The sequence below is a fragment of the Aquarana catesbeiana genome, linkage group LG03, assembly GCF_042186555.1.
Source record: "Aquarana catesbeiana isolate 2022-GZ linkage group LG03, ASM4218655v1, whole genome shotgun sequence".
Taxonomy (NCBI): Eukaryota; Metazoa; Chordata; class Amphibia; order Anura; family Ranidae; genus Aquarana; species Aquarana catesbeiana.
The window spans coordinates 77828576-77845727 of NC_133326.1; the positions used below are offsets into that span (position 1 = coordinate 77828576).

At 44.6% G+C, this 17152-nt stretch overlaps 1 protein-coding gene across 2 annotated transcripts in view; it reads right to left on the reverse strand.

Annotated features, from left to right (window-relative positions):
- Nucleotides 1-17152, reverse strand: part of LOC141131448 (unconventional myosin-Vc-like) — a 164761-nt gene that overhangs the window by 25651 nt on the left and 121958 nt on the right. For both annotated transcript variants that reach the window (XM_073618737.1, XM_073618736.1), the window contains exon 16: nt 5222-5363. In XM_073618737.1, the coding sequence (XP_073474838.1) occupies nt 5337-5363 (27 nt within the window). In that variant the 3' untranslated portion in view covers nt 5222-5336. The remainder of the gene's footprint in view (nt 1-5221; nt 5364-17152) is intronic.

Here is a 17152-nt window from a genome sequence, read left to right on the forward strand (position 1 = left end):
AATATTAAACATGTAAGGCCCCTTTCACACGAGGCGGGCTCCGTTTCTACAGAGCCCGCCTCGGTCCGCCGGCTCAGCGGGAGATCTGTCCGTTGATCTCCGCTGAGCCGGCGGATGACAGGTCCCTCTCCGCTCACTGAGCGGGGAGGGGCTTGTCAGGTGCCGCTGCCGCCTATGGAGGGATAGGACGAAAACGGACAGCATGTCCGTTTTCGTCAGATCTCCCCCGATCCGATCCACCAGCGATGGACTTGGACGTAGGGCCATCCGTCTGCTCTTCAGCGGATCGGACCGGGTCGGATGTCAGCGGACATGTCTCCGCTGACATCCGACGCTCCATAGACTAACATGGAGCGCCCGTTCAGGTCCGCCATCAAAACTGACAGGCGGACCTGAGCGGTCCGATCGTGTGAAAGGGGCCTTATACTGATCTGCTCTGTGTAATGGTTTTGCACAGGGCAGCCCTGATCCTCCTCTTCTCGGGTCCCCCGTCGGTGCTCCTGGCTCCTCCCTTTGCCTGCTATGGGGCACTTGTGTGTGCTCGATCTGGAGCCTCACTGCCTTTGTCTATTGTGTGAAAAACTGCACTTGGTGACTATTAAATGACACAGTGAAAAGAATTGTGACTCTCAGAGAAAGCAACACTCTAAAATGTGTCAACACCCAAAGAAATGTCACTATAGCTGGTTTGGTGCACTGTCTCTTAAATTGTTACATTGATATGAAAAGCTTAATTGATAATGACACAATGACAGTGGGACTAGGCCCTGCCCCTGGGCTACGCTCACAGCTTTTGACTGACAGCAGCTGGAGCCAATGGCTCCCGATGCTCTAAGCCAAGCCTGCGAGAGCGGGGAGAGGGGAGAAGAGCTGCTGCAGACATTCATAGCACTGGATCGAAATCGGACTCAGTTGAGTATTAAGGGGGAGAGGGTGGGTACTATTAAAAGGTTTTTACCTTAATGCACTTTCATTTAAAAAAAACTCCAATAGTACAATGGTAACCAATAACATTTTGCTTCTCAGGTTAACAACTCAGGTTATCTACTTTTGTCTATATCCTGTACAGTATGTCCTCGGTCTCTTTGTCATTCGACTTTTACCAGAGAGGAGTCGAGCATTACAGCCAGAAACATTGTTTCCATTTTCAATAGTTCTGTAGGAATAAAAGTAAAAAAATAGCCAGGGCTGAGCTTTTACTCCTTTCATACGGAAGCATCAGAAATATTTCTGTTGGGCTTGACTTATTTCCCAGATCACCTTTCTTTATTAGAAGGGACTTCTCCATCCTGGCTAGCATATATGGTGTGACTAAATGGGGTTCTGAATTAAGCTTTTCCTTAAAGTGGTTCTAAAGTATTAGGCTTAATGTACACAGGACGTTTTAACAACCTCAGGCGCTTTTAACCCTTTTTCGGCCACTAGCGGGGGTTAAAAGCGCTGTTAAGAATAGCGGCATTTTACCAATACATCAGTCTCAACATACATCAGTGTCCCCATCAGTCTCCCCATATACATCAGTGTCCCCATCAGGCTCCCCACACATCTGTGTCCCCATCAGGCTCCCCATACATCAGTATCCCCATCAGGCTCCCCATACATCTGTGTCCCCATCAGGCTCCCCATACATCTGTGTCCCCATCAGGCTCCCCATACATCTGTGTCCCCATCAGGCTCCCCATATATCTGTGTCCCCATCAGGCTCCCCATACATCTGTGTCCCCATCAGGCTCCCCATACACCTGTGTCCCTATCAGTCTCCCCATATACATCGGTGTCCCCATCAGTCTCCCCATATACATCAGTGTCCCCATCAGTCTCCCCATATACATCAGTGTCCCCATCAGGCTCCCCACACATCTGTGTCCCCATCAGGCTTCCCATACATCAGTGTCCCCATCAGGCTCCCCATACATCTGTGTCCCCATCAGGCTCCCCATACATCAGTATCCCCATCAGGCTCCCCATACATCTGTGTCCCCATCAGGCTCCCCATACATCTGTGTCCCCATCAGGCTCCCCATACATCTGTGTCCCCATCAGGCTCCCCATATATCTGTGTCCCCATCAGGCTCCCCATACATCTGTGTCCCCATCAGGCTCCCCATACATCTGTGTCCCCATCAGGCTCCCCATACATCTGTGTCCCCATCAGGCTCCCCATACATCTGTGTCCCCATCACTCATCAGGGTATCCCCACAAATTGGTGTCCCCGTTCGAGCCCCCCACATTTTTGTGTCCCAATCACTCATCAGAGTATCTCTGCACATTTGTGTCCCATCACAGGCCACCCCCGCTTTCATATTTGTGTCCCCATCAGAGCCATCACCCCCCCCCCCCCCCACAAATTTGTGTCCCCTTCAGAGCCATCACCCCCCAACAAACACATTTTTTGTGCCCCCATCAGAGCCATCAGCCCCCCCATATGTTTGTGCCCCCATCACCCCCCCATATTTGTGTGTGCCCATCAGCCCCCCACATGTTTGTGTCCCCATCAGAGCCATCAGCCCCCCCATGTTTATGTCCCCATCAGAGCCATCAGCCCCCCCGTATATTTGTGTCCCCATTAGAGCAATCAGCCCCCATGTGTGTGTCCCCATCAGAGCTATAACCCCCCATATGTTTGTGTCCCCACTAGAGCCATAACCTCCCCCCATATGATTGTGTCTCCATCAAAGCCATCAGCCCCCCACATTTGTGTCCCCATCAGCCCCCCCCCCAGATGTTTGTGTCCCCATTAGAGCCATTCAACCCATCCCTCACACATTTGAAACCATCTCACATCAGCGCCCCCTGCATGTGTACTTTACCAGCACTTCTCAGACATTACACTGGCTGTACAGACGTGCTGCACCTCCCAACTCCCGTCCCGCTGGTATTACACACTGGTTACTGGTTAACAGTGAGGCAGGAGGCGGGAGCAGGAAGGTGGCAACAGGTCTACACTAAAGCACTTCTTTGGCTGCCCATGGTCCCAGCAGCCAACATAGTGAGATGACAGGAGGGATTGTGGGACCTGCGCTGAATATTGCTGGGGGTGAATATGCAGCGCAAGTTCCAGAACTGACAGGAGGACCGAGGACTCCAGCTGCGGGCCAGAAGAAATGGCCTGGTGGGCCGGATGTGGCCCACAGGCCGTACTTTGGAGGCCCCTGGTGTATGGTCACATTTATACACCTAAAATTACCAATTGCGCTTTTAGTGTCATTAATTGTTAATGCCACACCAAACACAAAAGCAAACACGCATTTTGCCACACAAAAAAACAAGTGACAAATGCAATAAAAAAAAGTGCAAAAATGTCCCCTGAGCTATTTTGTCATGTGTAGCACAGCCCATTGAAATCAACGAGCTGCCCTATGTGTGTCACTGGAGAAACAAGTTAAAAAAACTTGCACTCCCACTACTCTAGGTGTGAATGGGGCCTGAAAGTGAAATTGGTGCGTTTACACAAGAGCAATGAGGCTCCATTCACATCTGTGCGTTTTCAAATGCATCGCAAACTGCACAGAAAATGCAAGTTTCACCATGCGTTTCAGAAATGCTGCAAATGTGCATCATGCTTGTGTTATCATTAAATGTTAAAGGCTCCCAAAGTGCAGCAAATGCACCAAAAACTGCAGTAACACACCACAACCTGCTCCAAAAAAGTTCTGGAGCTTCTCTGGGGAGATTGTTATGCTTAAGGCAGCCCATTTAAGTGAATGAACTGGCCTATGCTTGACGAGTGAAAACACTCCAAAGTACCCAAAACAAACACATGCAGGAATGTGAGTTTTCACTACGCAAAGATGTGAACAGGGCCTGACAACTGATTGTCTCCCTCTTATGTTCTTGTATAAAGATGGCCATACACCATGCAACCTGATTGTACAATCTCTGTACAATTTCCTTTAGATTTACCAAAATGATGGAATACAGGACACACTTGAACAATCCATTAAATTTGTATCCAATCAGACAGGCCTTTGTACTACATAGCTGATGGGAGATCTAAAGGCGATTGTACAATCAGATTGTATAGGGAGTAGGTGGAAGGTAGTATTGTAATGAAGGAGTGTGGTCCAGAGTGGTGAACACACCCTATCATGTGATGCAACAAAGAAGTGAAGGCTTCTGGGAGATGATCTATAGGAAGTGAATACTGATACAAGCTACAGGAAGTGATGGAATCTGAAAATCTGTTCAAAAATACAAATAAACTGACAAGATGTGGACAAAGTGGGTTAGAAAAAAGCACATTGAGATGGATGGGCCAGAAATGGCATTAGAAAACACTTCTATTTACTATGAACACTGAAATTCTGCCCAAAAGGGTGAACCTTTCCTTTAACTACTATTCATATAGTAAATAAAATTTAGGTAGCCATAAAATACTCACTTTGAATTTCACCCGATTCCTGCTGAATTGGCCCAAATTTGAGCTGAGGATCTGTTGGTACCCCTTTGCTTAAAGTGGAGTTCCACCCAAAAGGGGAAGCTCTGCTTAATTGGTTCCCCCCCCCCTTGTTTTTTACAGGTACCTGCAGCCACTTCCAGATAACTTTGCTGCAGAAAACTCATCCGGAAGTTTGTCCCCCTCCTCCTTCCCCTGATGCCAGGCCATTCACAAAGCACAACGCGTTTCACGCCTGCGCAGTAGGGAACAGTATAAGTAGCTGCTGACTTCATTTTTTCTGAAGTCTGGAGCTCCTCATTACAATAGTTGATATTTAGATTGACTTTTGTCAAAGCAGCCAGCGAGAAAAATGTTGGCCAAACGATGCCTGCATCCAGTCAGGTGCTGGGACTGTCCAGGAATCCATGCCGTTTAGTGAGATGGAGAAATCAGTTTCTCCTGTTCAGGAAACTGAATGAGAGAAATCTACATGCATGTAGCCAGCTATAGCAGGGTGTGGGGTTGGGTTGTAGTCTGACATTAGTAAAGGACCTTATTCCAGCCTAATTAACCTCCATAATAACCGTGAAGTCAGTATAATCTAAACTTCTGTATTATATGCATGTTTGAGGTCAGTGACTCCAAAGATATTGAAGTAAGATCAGGATGGAAGGCTCTCATATTTCTATCCTAACATATTCTGCTTAACCTCCCTCCCCGCATGCAGTGGCATAGTGTGGGTTGTCAATGCCTGGGGCAAGGCAAGTAATTTGTGCCCCCTAACCCGTGGGCTTTTAGAACTCCATGAGTCCTTTACATAAGTACAATATTAAACCCCTTACCTAAGGAGAAGTGGAAGACACACTGAGTGGAGGTCCCTTTGCACACACCAGGCACAGGTACTTGAAGACCTCTGTGCTGTTCTTGAAGGTGCACACACTGCAGTCCCAGTAGTCTTCATCTGAGGAGGGCTTCCGCTTCAGTCTGTGGGGAAGAAACACACAGGTCAAACACACAGCACACAACAAGGTCTCTGCTTCTCTGCTCTACCACACAGAAGACCACCACCCTCCCTGGACTGCTCCACTGGCACCACTCACCTGGCTGGTAGGGCTCTAAAGCATACCTGCATATGTCAGCCATGAGGAATGGTGTGTCCCCCAGGAGCTGCAGGAAGATGGTGGCAGAAGTGAGGTCCAAGTGGTGGTCCCTTGGGCCTTGCATACATCACACATCAGGTGGTGTCAGGGAATGGAGTACTGGCCACATGGTGATGGAAAAAGGCTGAGAGTGTGACTTCTAACTTTTAGGTCAACAGTTGTAGCACTAGAAGTGATGCAAGGTCAGTGATGAAGCACTGGTGTAGACCATTTACATACCTTATGAAGCCTGACTGGAATGCTCCCAGGACGTTGCTAAGTGAGGCCTAGTCATCACTACTCACCTCCACCATCACAGGAGTGAGCTCTTTCTCTGATTCAAACCCCCTCACATGTCCTTTCTCTCCTCTGATGCAGAAGCTTTGAGCTCAGCATTTGAGCACTCCTGTGATGGTGGAGGTGAGCAGTGATGACTAGGCCTCACTTAGCAATGTCCTGGGAGTATTCCAGTCAGGCTTCATAAGGTACGTAAATGGCCTACACTTATAGCAAGTGCTTTATCCAACTTTAGTCAGAGTTGCACAGTTTTTTTTTTTTTTTACAGACACCCCTTATCTGCTTAGACAGTTTTGTAGTAAAGGTGAACTATTCCTTTAAATCAAATCACAGTGCTCCTAAGTGAATCCATATGTGTCACTTCTGTGCTCACTAAGCTCTCACCTTCCCGTATATGATATACACACAATAACCATCAGAAAGCGGTTGTATAATCCGTAGATTTCCTATCCACCAGTGAACCTACAGCTGTTACTTCACATACTCCTGATGCTCATGGCACTGGTCCCTTAAACCACTTCAAGACCAGGCCTATTTCTGACATTTGTTGTTTACAAAAAAGTTTACACACACACATACACACACACACACACATACATACTTATTTTAGAGGTGGGCGATTTTATCAAATTAAATTACTCAGGAGAATAAAATGACCGTCGTTGCAATATGTTATGTCACACTGTATTTGTCTTTCAAACGCAATTTTTTTTGGGAAAAAATACACTTTAATGAATTAAAAAAAATAAATAAATAAACAGCAAAGTTAGCCCAATTTTTTTGTATAATGTGAAAGATGATGTTATGCCAGGTAAATAGATAACTAACATGTCATGCTTTAAAATTGTGTACACTTGTGGAATGGCGACAAACTACGGTACTTAAAAATCTCCATAGGTATTGCTTTAAAAAAATGTAATGGTTACCAGGTTAGAGTTACTGAGGAGGTCTTGTACTAGAATTATTGCTCTTGTGACGATACCTCAAATGTGTGATTTGAACACGGTTTACTTATGTATGCGTTTTCTTTGGCGCGTGAGCATAGAGTGATGGGGAACTTTTTTTTTTTTTTTTACACTGTCCCTTTAATTTTTTTTCTGATCACTTATTGCTGTCACAGGGAATGTAAACATCCCTTGTGGCAGTGACAGCTACTCTTTATGGAGAGATCTGGGGTTTAAAAGACTGCAAACCCCTCCTCTGCACTTAAAAGTATTCAAAAATGCCAAAATCTGCATTTTTGAATTCTTTGGATATTTAGACCAACGGTACCGGGGTGATTCCTCTAGCTGCAGGCATCACTCCGGTACAACCACTATCGGACCCCCCCCCCCGGTGCCTGCGGTGGTCGGCAAATCCTCCCCGGCGATCAGTGGTGAGGGGGAGGCCATCCATTCGTGGCCCCCCCTCACGATCGCTCCTGGCCAATCAAATAATTTCCCTGCCTCTGTATTGTACACAGAGGCAGAGGAAATGATGTCATCTCTCCTCGGCTCGGCATTTTCCGTTCCGGCGCCGAGGAGAGAAGACTGTAATGTGACTGCACCAACACACACACACACTCAGTAGAACATGCCAGGCACACATTACACCCCCGATCCCCACCCAATCGCCCCCCGATCCCCACCCAATCACCCCTCCCCCTCCCTGTCACACTGACACCAAGCAGGTTTTTTTTTTATTTTTTGTTATTTTCTGATTACTGCATGGTTTCAGTTTGTGACAGTTACTGTGGTAGGACAGTTACTGTTAGCCCCCTTTAGGTCTAGGGTACCCCCCTAACCCCCCTAATAAAGTTTTAACCCCTTGATCACCCCCTGTCGCCAGTGTCACTAAGCGATCATTTTTCTGATTGCTGTATTAGTGTCGCTGGTGACGCTAGTTAGGGACGTAAATATTTAGGTTCGCCGTCAGCGTTTTATAGCGTCAGGGACCCCCATATACTATCTAATAAATGTTTTAACCCCTTGATTGCCCCCTAGTTAACCCTTTCACCACTGATCACCGTATAACTGTTACGGGTGACGCTGGTTAGTTAGTTTATTTTTTATAGTGACAGGGCACCCACCGTTTATTACCGAATAAAGGTTTAGCCCCCTGATCGCCCGGCGGTGATATGCGTCGCCCCAGGCAGTATCAGATTAGCGCCAGTACCGCTAACACCCACGCACGCAGCATACGCCTCCCTTAGTGGTGTAGTATCTGAACGGATCAATATCTGATCCGATCAGATCTATACAAGCGTCCCCAGCAGTTTAGGGTTCCCAAAAACGCAGTGTTAGCGGGATCAGCCCAGATACCTGCTAGCACCTTCGTTTTGCCCCTCCGCCCGGCCCAGCCCAGCCCACCCAAGTGCAGTATCGATCGATCACTGTCACTTACAAAACACTAAACACATAACTGCAGCGTTCGAAGAGTCAGGCCTGATCCCTGCGATCGCTAACAGTTTTTTTGGTAGCTTTTTATTGAACTGGCAAGCACCAGTGGCATAGTACACCCCGGTCGTAGTCAAACCCGCACTGCAGTAACACTTGGTGACGTGGCGAGTCTCATAAGTGCAGTTCAAGCTGGTGAGGTGGCAAGCACAAGTAGTGTCCCGTTGCCACCAAGAAGCCAAACTCAGGCCGTCGTGCCCATAATGCCCTTCCTGCTGCATTCGCCAATCCTAATTGGGAACCCACCGCTTCTGCAGCGCCCGTACTTCCCCCATTCACATCCCCAACCAAATCAGTCGGCTGCATGAGAGGCATTTTCTTTATGTCCTCCCGAGTACCCCTACCCAACTAACCCCCCCAAAAAGATGTTGTGTCTGCAGCAAGCGCGGATATAGACGTGACACCCGCTATTATTGTCCCTCCTGTCCTGACAATCCTGGTCTTTGCATTGGTGAATGTTTTGAACGCTACCATTCACTAGTTGAGTATTAGCGTAGGGTACAGCATTGCACAGACTAGGCACACTTTCACAGGGTCTCCCAAGATGCCATCGCATTTTGAGAGACCCGAACCTGGAACCGGTTACAGTTATAAAAGTTACAGTTACAAAAAAAAGTGTAAAAAAAAAAAAAAACAAACAAAAATATAAAATAAAAAAAAAAATAGTTGTCGTTTTATTGTTCTCTCTCTCTCTCTATTGTTCTGCTCTGTTTTACTGTATTCTATTCTGCAATGTTTTATTGTTATTGTTATTATGTTTTATCATGTTTGCTTTTCAGGTATGCAATTTTTTATACTTTACCGTTTACTGTGCTTTATTGTTAACCATTTCCATTCACGACTTTGAGTGGTTATACCAGAATGATGCCTGCAGGTTTTGGTATCATCTTGGTATCATTCTTTTCAGCCAGCGGTCGGCTTTCATGTAAAAGCAATCCTAGCGGCTAATTAGCCTCTAGACTGCTTTTACAAGCAGTGGGAGGGAATGCCCCCACCGTCTTCCATGTTTTTCTCTGGCTCTCCTGTCTCAACAGGGAACCTGAGAATGCAGCCGGTGATTCAGCCAGCTGACCATAGAGCTGATCAGAGACCAGAGTGGCTCTAAACATCTCTATGGCCTAAGAAACCGGAAGCTACGAGCATTTTATGACTTAGATTTCGCCGGATGTAAATAGCGCCATTGGGAAATTGGGGAAGCATTTTATCACACTGATCTTGGTGTGGTCAGATGCTTTGAGGGCAGAGGAGAAATCTAGGGTCTAATAATTTTTTCAAAAAAAGGTACCTGTCACTACCTATTGCTATCATAGGGGATATTTACATTCCCTAAGATAACAATAAAAATGATTTAAAAAAAAATGAAAGGAACAGTTTAAAAATAAGATAAAAAAGCAAAAAAAAATAATAAAGAAAAAAAAAAAAAAAAAAGCACCCCTGTCCCCCCCTGCTCTCGCGCTAAGGCAAACGCAAGCGTCGGTCTGGCGTCAAATGTAAACAGCAATTGCACCATGCATGTGAGGTATCACCGCGAAGGTCAGATCGAGGGCAGTAATTTTAGCAGTAGACCTCCTCTGTAAATCTAAAGTGGTATTTTTAGCACTGGATTTTTAAAGGCTTTTAAAAATTTATTTTGTTGCCACTGCGCGTTTGTGCGCAATTTTAAAGCATGTCATGTTTGGTATCCATGTACTCAGCCTAAGATCATCTTTTTTATTTCATCAAACATTTGGGCAATATAGTGTGTTTTAGTGCATTAAAATTTAAAAAAGTGTGTTTTTTCCCCAAAAAATGCGTTTGAAAAATCCCTACGCAAATACTGTGTGAAAAAAAATAAATGAAAACACCCACCATTTTAATCTTTAGGGCATTTGCTTTAAAAAAATATAAAATGTTTGGGGGTTCAAAGTAATTTTCTTGCAAAAAAAATAATTTTTTCATGTAATCAAAAAGTGTCAGAAAGGGCTCTTCAAGTGGTTAGAAGAGTGAGTGACATGTGACATAAGCTTCTAAATGTTGTGCATAAAATGCCAGGATAGTTCAAACCCCCCCAAATGACCCCATTTTGGAAAGTAGACACCCCAAGCTATTTGCAGAGAGGCATGTCGAGTCCATGGAATATTTTATATTGTGACACAAGTTGCGGGAAAGAGACAAATTTTTTTTTTTTTTGCACAAAGTTGTCACTAAATGATATATTGCTTAAACATGCCATGGGAATATGTGAAATTACGCCCCAAAATACATTTTGTTGCTTCTCCTGAGTATGGAGATACCACATGTGTGGGACTTTTTGGGAGCCTAGCCGCACACGGGACCCCGAAAACCAAGCACCGCCTTCAGGCTTTCTAAGGGCGTAAATTTTTTATTTCACTTTTCACTGCCTATCACAGTTTCGGAAGCCATGGAATGCCCAGGTGGCACAAACCCCCCCAAATGACCCCATTTTGGAAAGTAGACACCCCAAGCTATTTGCTGAGAGGTATAGTGAGTATTTTGCAGACCTCACTTTTTGTCACAAAGTTTTGAAAATTGAAAAAAAACTTTCTTCATTTTTAAAAACAAATGAGAGCTGCAAAATACTCACCATGCCTCTCAGCAAATAGCTTGGGGTGTCTACTTTCCAAAATGGGGTCATTTGGGGGGGGGGGGGGTTGTGCCACCTGGGCATTCCATGGCCTCCGAAATTGTGATAGGCAGTGAAGAGTGAAATAAAAAATTTACACCCTTAGAAATCCTGAAGGCGGTGCTTGGTGTTCGGGGCCCCGTACGCGGCTAGGCTCCTAAAAAGTCCCACACATGTGGTATCCCCATACTCAGGAGAAGCAGCTGAATGTATTTTGGGGTGCAATTCCACATATGCCTATGGCCTGTGTGAGCAATATATCATTTAGTGACAACTTTTTGTAATTTTTTTTTTTGTCATTATTCAATCACTTGGGACAAAAAAAATGAATATTCAATGGGCTCATGGCCTGTGTGAGCAATATATCATTTAGTGACAACTTTGTGCAAAAAAAAAAAAAAATTGTCACTTTCCTGCAACTTGTGTCAAAATATAAAATACTCCATGGACTCAACATGCCTCTCAGCAAATAGCTTGGGGTGTCTACTTTCCAAAATGGGGTCATTTGGGGGGGTTTATGCCATCTGAGCATTTTATGGCCTTCAAAACTGTGATAGGTAGCGAGGAGTAAAATAAAAAATTTACGCCCTTAGAAATCCTGTAGGCGGTGATTGGTTTTCGGGGCCCCGTACGCGGTTAGGCTCCCAAAAAGTCCCACACATCTGGTATCCCCATACTCAGGAGAAGCAGCTAAATGTATTTTGGGGTGCAATTCCACATATGCCCATGGCTTGTGTGAGCAATATATCATTTAGTGACAACTTTTTGTAATTTTTTTTTTTGTCATTATTCAATCACTTGGGACAAAAAAAATGAATATTCAATGGGCTCAACATGCCTCTCAGCAATTTCCTTGGGATGTCTACTTTCCAAAATGGGGTCATTTGTGGGGGTTTTGTACTGCCCTGCCATTTTAGCACCTCAAGAAACGACATAGGCAGTCATAAATTAAAGGCTGTGTAAATTCCAGAAAATGTACCCTAGTTTGTAGGCGCTATAACTTTTGCTCAAACCAATAAATATATACTTATTGACATTTTTTTTACCAAAGACATGTGGCCGAATACATTTTGGCCTAAATGTATGACTAAAATTGAGTTTATTGGATTTTTTTTAGAACAAAAAGTAGAAAATATCATTTTTTTTCAAAATTTTCGATCTTTTTCCGTGTATAGCACAAAAAATAAAAACGGCAGAGGTGATCAAATACCATCAAAAGAAAGCTCTATTTGTGGGAAGAAAAGGACGCAAATTTCGTTTGGGTACAGCATTGCATGATCGCGCAATTAGCAGTTAAAGCGACGCAGTGCCAAATTGTAAAAAGTGCTCTGGTCAGGAAGGGGGTAAATCCTTCCAGGGCTGAAGTGGTTAATGTAGTTTGTCACTGTTTCATGGGCGTGCATCATTTTAAAGCAGGACATGTTTGGTATCTATTTACTCAGTGTAACATTATCTTTTATCAAAAAAAATGGTATTATATTGTATTTGTGTGCACTAAAATTCATTAAAGTGTATTTTTTCTCAAAGCAGTTGAAAAACCTCTGCATAATTATTGTGTGGCAAAAAAAAAAAATTACAACACCCACCATTTTATTCTCCAGGGTCTCTGCTTAAAAATATATGTTTGGGGGTTCGAAGTAATTTTCTAGGGAAAAAAAGCAGATTTGAACATGTATGACAGAAAGGTCAGAACTGGCCTGGGGGGGGTCAAGGACTGAAGGCGAGGGAAAATCCAAAATTTGGAGTTGTCACTAAAACAGGAATAGAAGGGGAGTGTTCCAACCAAGTGTTATGGCAACCACTGTCTAAGGCAGGCAATACATAATTTATTTGTTTTCGTTCCAACAGCCGGTTGAACAAAAAAAATAATTAACCGTGAATGTGTGGATGGGGTAAAAAAAATCACTCCTGCTGAGCTATTGTGTTCTTATAGCGGAGAGAATACACTGATCAGCATTGCAGTGCCCATACATAGATTGAAATTTGGCTGGTCCCTGCTGAACTGCACAAATTTCAAACCATGTATGGCCGGTTTAAATCAGGATTTCTCTCCACTCTGTAGAGATTTGCTTCCTGTTATGTTTATAGAACATAAAGTATAGGAAAATCCCCCTAATGGGACACCGGAGGCAAAAAAAAACAGAGGTTTTAACACCTCATTACTTTATCAACACTAAAGGAAACAAGTTTTGGCTTTAGATATAATTTTAAATACACTGTTATTTCCCTTTAAAATAAGGATTACTTGTAAAAACACAAAATACCCTATGCTGCTGTTAGTACACCTACAGCAGTTTTTAGTACCTTGAATGTTAGGCAGTTCCATTCAGACCGAGATCCAACATTTCCTGGCTGTCTTGGATCTTACCTTCTCCTTCCCAAGCTCCATACATTCCTGTAGACCCCTGGTGCCCAACCTGCAGCCCAGGGGCCACGTGTGGCTCTTGGGCATAAGATGTGAGGCCCTCGGTCCTGAGCAGTCTGTAGTGGGAACATCATTTAGGGTAATAGTATTGATCTCTAATATCCTCATGCAACATGTTTCCAGATAGTTATTGTCTTCTGCAGAATATCCCAAGCCAAAAATGTAGCATGTACTCATTCCCTGGCCCTCATTTCTTCTATTAGGTCTGCCATTTTCTTACAGTTGTCTCAAGCATTACATATACTGAACATTATATTTAGTGATGTCAGGGGCTACATGTAAAGTCCCCTTTAGCTCATAAGTTGACCACCACTGCTGTCGACCAATCACTTTGAAGAGCTGCTTCACTGGCCAACAAGCATGGGTGGGAGGGGCTGGGCAAAATTCAGAACTATCAGAAAGTGCTGAAGCGTTATCCAATCAGAGAAAAGTTGCTGCAGGTATGCATCTCTAGGTGCCTCCACTTTACACCTGTCAGCAGCTGTCTATTGGCTGGTAAAGTGATGGCAGCTTTCATCTCTCCAAGGGTAAAGAACATGAATGGCAGTGTCTGGGAAATCCAGCAAAGTAGGTCTTTACAGCCAAGTACAGTCTTTTTTTTCAAATTTTTTATTTAAAGAAAGGACACAAGACAAACGAAATATAACATCTCGAGATCATAAATGAGCCAGATAACATGCATTGGTATGAACGAAGTCCCCTATCATGATCTACCTAACAGTAAATAGAGTATCGCGATCTTGACATTAGGACTGTTTCTGACCATGACCCCAGTTGGAACAAAAAGGCAACCTACTCCTAGGCTGCACTAGAACTGTCGAGAGGTTCCGCAAGTCTTGCTCCTATTTTCCGGGATAGTAAAAGAGTAGGACTATTTAGGTCGTGGGGCACCAGTAAATACCTCCTACAACCATTGTAGTCCTAGTAAGAACAGAGAGTAGAAAGTGGGGAGAAAAGAGGAGAAAAAGGAGGGGGAAAGCGTGAAGGTGGGACGGGGGGGGAAGAGGGGAGAGGAGAGTGTAGGGATGAGGGGTGTGGGACAACCATGGCACACCGAGGCAGCACGCGCGTCCCCCCGCGAGTCGAAGGACAGGGTGGTAAAGTCATTCAACCTCATTAGACCTATGTACCTGTATTGCATAGCAGTACTATATTAATCAGTCAGTCGCATTCCTCCCCAAAAGTGTCTGATCTTCATCTGAAAAGAAGAAAACATTCCAAATGGACCATTTCTTGGCAAAGCGTTCATTTTGATGGCGGGCTGAGAGGATTAGATCCTCCATTTTTTTTATTTCTTCTACTTTCCTAATCCATAAACTAATAGGGGGAGATTGTGTGGATTTCCAGTACAAGGGGATGCAGGCCTTCGCTGCGTCGAGCAAATGAGGTATTATTGATCGTTTGTATGCTTTCTGAGATTTGTCAGATGCGTGTAACAGAAATAGGGCTGGGTCTGCCTGAACTGGGTATTCAGTGAACTTCTGCAAGGTCTGGTGGACAGTTTTCCAAAACCCCTCCAACAAAGGGCAAGACCAGAAAATGTGGAGAATCGTTCCACATTCTCTCTGACATCTCCAGCACTGATTCGTGGCACCGGGGAATATCTTTTGTAACTTTGCCGGAGTGTTGTACCATCTGGTAATTATTTTATAGTTAGTCTCTTGTGTTTTTGAGCAGATTGAAGATTTGAAAGTGAATTGGAGGATGTTTTGTTTTTGTCATGTTGAAAAGGTGCAGTGTAGATCCCTTTCCCATTTATCCAGGCATCGAAGACGATGGCCATCTGATGGGGTGATCAGCAATTGATAGATGGCCGATAGCATATGGGACACGGCACCCTCTTCTGAGCAGTATGTCTCTAGGGTGGTTAGATTCTGGTCAGGGCTACTTGGGAGAGGTAGTGATTTAAGAAAATGACTAAGCTGATGTGCTCTCCAAAAATCTAAATGGAAGGGACCGTCCATATCCATGAGTTCTGTCCGTGTCGGCCATCTACCGTTAATCATAAAATGGGAGGCTTGGAAGCGACCTGCAGCTCTCGTTGCCCGGAAGACAGGGTCTGTATAACCGGGGGCAAACTCTGGGTTTCCCAGTACCGGATGAAGAGGAGACCTTAATGACACCAGGTCTGTACGCGCAAAGAGAGACGAGCATATTTGTGTGGTAGTACCTATCAGCGGGTGGTTTCTTACGTCTCTTGGTAGTGAATTATGACACCAAGGAGCTCTGTTTAGTGGTATCTCGCATTGAGTCTGTTCTAGATTAGTCCATAATTTCGTGGATTGATGTCGGTTCCAGTCGACTAGTCTTGTTAGGTGAATTGCTTGGTGGTACTTACGAAGGTCTGGGACTGCCAGTCCCCTATATTGCTTAGGTAACATAATCTGTCGTCTATTCAGTCTCGGTCTTTTATGGGCCCAAATGAAGTCGAAGAATACCGCTCTGACTTGATCAAAATAGCTAGAGGGAATCTGGATCAGGAGTGCTTGGAGAAGATAGAGGAATTTAGGCAGGATGCACATCTTAATAATATTGCATCTCTCGAACCACGAGTGAAGACCCATTTGCCATTTGGTAAGGAGAGCTCTAACTTTGGTCAGCAAAGGGGGGAAATTTAGAGGGAAGAGCTGTGAGAATTTGGTGGGGATATATGTACCAAGGTATTTCAAGGCAGAGGTTGTCCGTCTAAATTTGAAACTGGATTGGAGGGCTGTGAGGTGTTGTGTGGGAATTCCTATGCTCATAGCTTCAGACTTAGTGAAATTAATCTTCAGGTTTGAAAGTTCACCATACGTTTTAAATTCTTTGAGGAGGTTTGGAAGAGAGATCAGTGGGTTGGTGAGCAAGAACAACATATCATCCGCATATGCGGCAATTTTCTGTTGTGAGTCTCCCATATCCACCCCAGAGATGTGTGGATTGGCTCTCACGGTACGCAGAAAAGGTTCCAACGACAGGGCGAAGAGGAGCGGGGACAGGGGGCATCCCTGGCGTGTTCCGTTCTTGATTTCAAAGGAATCTGATAGTATCCCATTGGCCCGGACACGTGCTGATGGGGCCCCATATAGCGATTTAATCCAACCTAACATGTTACTACCAAGGCCTATGTGTTTCAGAATAGCTATCATAAACTGCCAATTCACCCTGTCGAAGGCCTTCTCCGCGTCCGTGCTTAGAAGAATACAGGGAGTTTTTCTCTTATTGACCACATGTAGGAGGTTCAGAACTTTAGTTGTGTTGTCCCTAGCCTCTCTTGTTGGAACAAAACCAACTTGGTCTAAGTGAATCAAGGCGGGGAGGTGGGATTGGATCCTAGTAGAGAGTATTTTGGTAAAAATTTTCAAATCAGTATTTAGGAGAGAAATTGGTCTATAACTCCCACACAGGGATGGGTCTTTCCCTTCCTTAGGGATCACTGTGATGTGAGCCGACAGAGAGTCACGGGGGAAATTTGTATCGGGGCCTATATAGTTGAAAAATTTATGCATGAATTGCACAAGGGAGGGGAGTAGTGTTTTAAAGTATTGTGCAGTAAGTCCGTCCGGTCCTGGGGCTTTCCCTAGCTTAGACGTCTTAACTGCTAATTGTATCTCTTCTGTGGAGATTGGTTCGTCAAGTATATCCCCTATTTCACCTGAAAGTTTGGGCATGCCCGAGTTAATGAGGTATTCTTCAATTCGAGAGAGCTGGGGAGCTGGAGTTTGCAGATTGTAGAGAGACGCATAGAACTCCTTAAATTCTCCGACTATGTTGCGGGGGAATGAGGTCTTCTGGCCTTTAGAGGTCCTAATATGCGGTATATAATTAGCTAATACTTACTCTCTTAGAGACCTGGCCAGAAGTTTGCCACACTT